The sequence below is a fragment of the Onychomys torridus genome, chromosome 16 (genome assembly GCF_903995425.1).
Source record: "Onychomys torridus chromosome 16, mOncTor1.1, whole genome shotgun sequence".
Taxonomy (NCBI): Eukaryota; Metazoa; Chordata; class Mammalia; order Rodentia; family Cricetidae; genus Onychomys; species Onychomys torridus.
In genome coordinates, this window is record NC_050458.1 from 64180448 (window position 1) to 64186555 (window position 6108).

The window sequence follows — 6108 nt, forward strand, 5'->3', positions numbered from 1 at the left end:
TGACCTCCCCACCTTCAAAAGATACTTTCTCTTTTTCAAAAGTATTCCGAAACTGTAATGAACCCCGGCCTTCCCTGCCACTACTGCAGCTCAGCTCCAACGCAGAAGAAATGTCTCCCCAAAATGGAGGCCAGATGCCCAACAGAGCAGGCAACATGCTGACTGCAGGCTGACAGCACTGGTGTCCTATGGGGTCACCAGAGTCAGCTCTGGGGCAAATACCTTGGTCTTGACCACAGGGTAGCCCTTGACTCTGCCTAGCCTTCCCAAGAAGCCTGGGGGAAGATCTGCGGTTTCATTTCCTCTCCACCACGGCTTCTTTTTTCACTTCACTGAAGACTAGTTATTTCCACTGAGACCTGTTCCTGTTCTCACCAACTGTGGCAGAGTGTGCCTGCCACCTGGACTGCCCCAGCTGTGGGACACACAGACTCAACAAGCCCAGCACTAGAGGCTTCTCATTCCAGGGAAGGTGCAAAGCATAAGGGGCAGGGAGCAATTCCAAGAACTCCACATATTTTATCCTTACAGGACAGTTACTTATGCTCTTTCATGTGTGAAAAAGATTTATAATGCGAAACTGTACAAAACATACATTTATTACATAGACATACGGATTTAGAATAAAGTCCAAACAAAAACCAAAAGACAACACTTACAGCAAAATATTCAGAAAAATGCAAAGTAAAACAAGATAACATTTTGTAATAATCAAAGAAACAAAAGTTCCTAAAATCTAAACCACCCAGAAGTAGCTTATAAAGAAAAGGAGGGCTGGGCACTGTGGCGCACGCCTTCGATCCCAGCACTCAGGAGGCAGAGGCAGGCGGATCTCTGTGAGTTAGGAGCCAGACTCTGGTCTACAGAGTGAGTTCCAGGACTGTTGGGGCTATGCAGAGAAACCCTGTTTCAGAAAACAAACTAACAAATAAATAAATAGAACACTTGTCTAGAATGAAGGAGGTTTTGGGTTAGAGCCTAAGCACTGTGGCAGAAGAGGAAGGGGGAAGAAAGTAAGGAAGGAGGAAAGGGAGGGAGGATGAGATACTAAGTTACTAGAGTAGACAGAAAATACCAAGGTACTAGGGTGGACAGAAAATACCAAGGTACTACGGTGGACAGAAAATACTAAGTTACTAGGGTGGACAGAAAATACCAAGGTACTACGGTGGACAGAAAATACTAAGTTACTAGGGTGGACAGAAAATACCAAGGTACTAGGGTGGACAGAAAATACCAAGGTACTACAGTGGACAGAAAATACTAAGTTACTAGGGTGGACAGAAAATACCAAGGTACTAGGGTGGACAGAAAATACCAAGGTACTAGGGTGGACAGAAAATACTAAGTTACTAGGGTGGACAGAAAATACTAAGTTACTAGGGTGGACAGAAAATACTAAGGCACTAGGGTGGACAGAAAATACTAAGGCACTAGGGTGGACAGAAAATACTAAGTTACTAGGGTGGACAGAAAATACTAAGGTACTAGGGTGGACAGAAAATACCAAGGTACTAGGGTGGACAGAAAATGCTAAGTTACTAGGGTGGACAGAAAATGCTAAGTTACTAAGTTACTAGAGTGGACAGAAAATACCAAGTTACGAGGGTGGACAGAAAATACTAAGTTACTAGGGTGGACAGAAAATGCTAAGTTACTAGGGTGGACAGAAAAAGTCACTGATACAATTAACAGAAGGTATAGCGAGGTCTTGGGGATCCAGATAGCACAGTGGATTGGGGCACTTGCTTCAGAGTCTAATGATCAGAGTTCCATACTGGAAGCCCACACAGCGGAATGAGAAAACCAACTCATGAAAATTGCTCTCTGACTTCCACACCACAGCACAAACATGGTCACACACACAAAATAAATGTTTAAAAAATGCATAGGTCACTCTTCCTCTTCTCCCTCCTCTCTCTCCCAGCACCATCTTCCATAGGCCTAACACATTCCCCTCTGTTCCTTCTCTTAATAAACATTTATAGTGGAAAAAGAAAAAAAAAATGCATAGGTCACTGGGCAGTGGTGGCACACGCCTTTAATCCCAGCACTCGGGAGGCAGAGCCAGGTGGATCTCTGTGAGTTCGAGGCCAGCCTGGTCTACAGAGCAAGATCCAGGAGTACACAGAGAAACCCTGTCTCAAAAAAAAAAAAAAAAAAAAAAAAAAAAAAAGAGGCATAGGTCTTTATGGCCTCAAAAAAGCATTTATCCTTTGGCCCAATAACATCATTTCCAGAAATTTATCTAAGACAATCAGACATGATGACAAATATTTGTGCATAGGAAATTCATCACAAAACAAAATAGATAAAAAAAAAAAACTTACAAGATAAGGTAGTAACAAAATACTCTACTGTGGTACTATGTAGTCATACTGCCATGATACTAACAACTTTAAAAATTACAAAAAGAGTACGGAGCAGTAGTGGCCCACCACTTTAATCCTAGCACTCGGGAGACAGACTCAGTTCCAGGGCAGCCAGGACTACAAAGACAGAATAACCCTGTCTTGGAAAACAAAACCAAAAAAATTACAAAATGCTTAAAATTGTAAAGAAAAACTCAGTTTAAAACACATTCTGGGGTATCATCTTAATTGCCAAAATACATTTAATTAAGTCTGTCAAAATATTACTAAGAAAAAAATTACTAGTCCATAGTACAGATGAGTCTTATCTTTCAGTAATTTCCAAATCTGCTTAATTAAAATATATTACTTTATAATCAAGAGGAAAAAAGCCATTCCCAATCCTCTTTCCTCACCTGAGGAACACTCACTTTTCTGGAGGATGAAGATTTGGCTTTGAGACAGTGTCTCACTATGTAACCCACTATTTTACTACTCTATTCCCTTGGCCTCACAGGGGACTACAGGCATGCGACACCATACCAAACCGCATTTTGGTTCTGAAAGTCTATTTGCAAATACCTAGCAATTTATAGGGGTGGCAAGATGGCTCAGCAGGTAAAAATCTCCTGTCAGGCATGCCTGACCACCTGAGATCGAGTCCCAGAACCCACGTTGGAAGGGGAGGACCACCAAAAGTTGTCCCGACTTCTACATTCAAGCCATAACACCCGCATGTTTGTAGTCACACATGATCGTAATAAATAAACTTTTTAGAAAAGGAGAAACAGGGGGTTGGGGATTTAGCTCAGTGGTAGAGCGCTTGCCTAGCAAGCACAAGGCCCTCCCTGGGTTCAGTCCTCAGCTCTGGCAAAAAAAAAAAAAAGAGAGAGAGAGAGAGAAACAATTTATAACCCTATAATCCATCAAGTTCAATTCAAAGTTTCTATCCTAAGGAAAGTTACCCATTGAAAGTATTGGCCTCTAGGGTTGGGGATTTAGCTCAGCGGTAGAGCGCTCGCCTAGCAAGCGCAAGGCCCTGGGTTCGATCCTCAGCTCAGAAAAAAAGAAAGAAAAAAGAAAGTGTTGGCCTCAGTATTACTCATGATGGCAAACAGGAGCTGCAGCTGATGACTTGGTCCGGGTAGGACTGAGAACTAGATAGTGTAAGGTATTAGCACTGAGTAGGTGCTCAGTGTAGGCTAGTCTCTTTTCTTGATGATATAGAACAGACAAGCTGCTCCTTTGTCACCCTCCTTCCCAGTTTGTCAGCTTCGAAGCAACGGACTGGGTTTATGGCAAAGCTATTTGGTAGGTGTAGAGTGACATCCAGGAATCCTGGTTTAGGACATGGACTTTCAAGTCAGAATCAACTCAGTTTTCTTCAGTCTCTGGTCAGGTAGTTAACATTAACTTACTACTGAATCCCTTTGAGTCCCACTTTCCTCTACAACATGGGTAATCACAGCACTTACCACATGGGCTGTTGTGTAGACTGAATGAAAGTGGAAGTCTGCCATGCACTATATGCTCAGTAATGTCAACTTTGTAGTTGATCTCAACAGTGACTCAGATCTGAGATCACTTGTATTCCCCAAAAGGAGTTTGAGGTTCAGAAATCTCAGGAAGGTAGCTACTCTATGCTACATACCTCATCACAGGATATGCCTGCTCTTGCTCACAAACCCCACAGCATTTACGGAAACCCCCCTAAAAACACTCTGCCTGGGGAAGTTGTATGAGTGCTGAGTCAAGACCACAGACTCCTGGCTTTCTGGTGGAGACACATTATCTGTCTCACACAGATGGTCAGCAGAGGTTGGAGAGATTGAGGTCTGAGGTGATTTGCTCAGGACACTGATCCCAGGAGTCCTAATCCAAGCCAGTGCCTTAAACCAAGGCGTCCATCTATGCTGTACAGGTACACCACAGGTGTTCGAGCATACTGATTTTGCTTCTTCCCAGGGGCAGCTGAAGTTCCTGAATAGGTGTGTCCTGATATGAAACAAGTATCAAAGCTGAGATCCTTGCTTGCTTCCCTTGGAACAACTCTTTGGAACATCCTGGACTCCCTGAGTCCGAGTTGGTGCCAGTGAGCTGATGTCAGGCTCTCACACTGCAGAGGCAGGATCTCTAGACAGCTCCACTGCTGCCAACAGATCCAATCTCCCTCTTCCAAGGCAGATGAAATCCAAGAAGGCTGCTAAGTCTACAACTTATCCCTCCTCACCCTCAGAGGCAGCCCTTCGGACTATACCAACAATGCACCGGAATTACTATTACTAAGAATTCTTTGGGGGAACTAAAGCTATTTCCCCAAGTTTCCAGATTTCTCTGTTAGCAGATGTTCAAGTTTCTCTAAAGCTTCACGTTTAGCTTCAACACATGGTCCAGCTTCATCTCAGTGAAGCTAATCTCTCTAGTCACAAAGCCATTCACATCAGTGTCCAAAGGAGAATCCCAAAGTCGGCTCTGAAAATGCATCTTTACAGACCCTCCCTTTGGAAACCACAGAAGGACTACAAAGAACCACGGGCAAAGGAATACAAACCAGTCACCAAGGCTTAACATGAAACGAGGCGGGGGAGAAAAAAAAAAAATCAGGCGGAATGGTTTGTGTATTGTTTCAATTGGGGGGAAAAAAATTGCCTAGCCAAATGGCTTATCCCCACGTTCAACCCAGGCAAACCCACTCATCTAACTTAGCAGGATGCCGGTCTGAATAAGAATGGCATCACTCCCCCGTATCCCTCCCCCCAAGAGCAGCCAGCCCCTTCTCCGCTCCCTTTCCGCCCCCCCAGCCCGGCCCCCGCGCCCCGAAACATCTCGGTCTGGCCGCGAGACCCACTCTCACACCGGAGGGAAAGCCTGCTTTGGGCCGGGGACCCAACAGCTCCCGAAATCGCCCCGCCGGCGAGGTCCCGGGAATGGAATTCCGGCAGCGCACCGGGAAGTCTGGGGGAAGTGGGGAGGAGTCTGCACGGCGGGCAGGTCCGGGGCTGGGGGACCCCTCCTCCCCGACCCCCGACGGGCTGCTCCGAGCCCCCCGAGCCGGCCTGGCTGCCAGGGTCCGGGGCTGACCGGGCAGCGGCGGTGGGCGGGACCCGGCGGGGGCTGGGGGGCGGCGGGAAGGCAGCGAGCAGCGCGGGTCTCACCAGCACCAGGGCGAATCTCTCTTCCAGCTCGCACGGCTCCGGCATCGGCGTCTTGCCGGGCGGCAGCAGCAGCGGGACGGAGGGCGGCTCGCCCGGGCCGCCCTCGGTGCTCTCCAGGTTGCCCATCGCGGCGGGGGCCTCCTCCGGGCCTCAGCCCTCCACCTCCTCGCCGGGGCCCTCGGCAGGCAGCTCCGACCTGGCTCCTCCCTCAGCGCCCGCTCCCCAGGCCCGATTCCTCCGCCCCTCCGGGGGCGCCTCGTCGTCCGGCGGGCGGCGGCGGAGCGCTCGACGCGCTGAAGCGCGCCTTATTCGTGCAGGCCACGCCCCCGCCCCCCCCCCCGCCTCCCCCGCCCCGCCCGCGGCTAACTGACAGCCGCGCCTCCCAATCACAGAGCCTCCCGCCCTCGGCGGCCTCGCGCCTAGCTGCGAGCGCGCCCTGGTGGCCCTTGCGGGGCACCCAATCACCGTGCTTGCTGCAGGGTGCCGGCCGAGGGAGCGGACTGCAGAGTTAACCCGAGGGCGCTCAGGGGCGAGACCACCGCCTGGGACTACCTAGCCAGACTGTCTCAGGAAATAAGTAATCGTCCGAGCAGCGTCTGTTA

At 48.7% G+C, this 6108-nt stretch overlaps 1 protein-coding gene across 4 annotated transcripts in view; it reads right to left on the bottom strand.

Annotated features, from left to right (window-relative positions):
- Nucleotides 1-5782, bottom strand: part of Fmnl3 (formin like 3) — a 52975-nt gene extending 47193 nt beyond the window's left edge. For all 4 annotated transcript variants that reach the window (XM_036208599.1, XM_036208597.1, XM_036208598.1 and 1 more), the window contains exon 1: nt 5507-5782. In XM_036208599.1, the coding sequence (XP_036064492.1) occupies nt 5507-5632 (126 nt within the window). In that variant the 5' untranslated portion in view covers nt 5633-5782. The remainder of the gene's footprint in view (nt 1-5506) is intronic.
- Nucleotides 5783-6108: the final 326 nt, after the last annotated feature.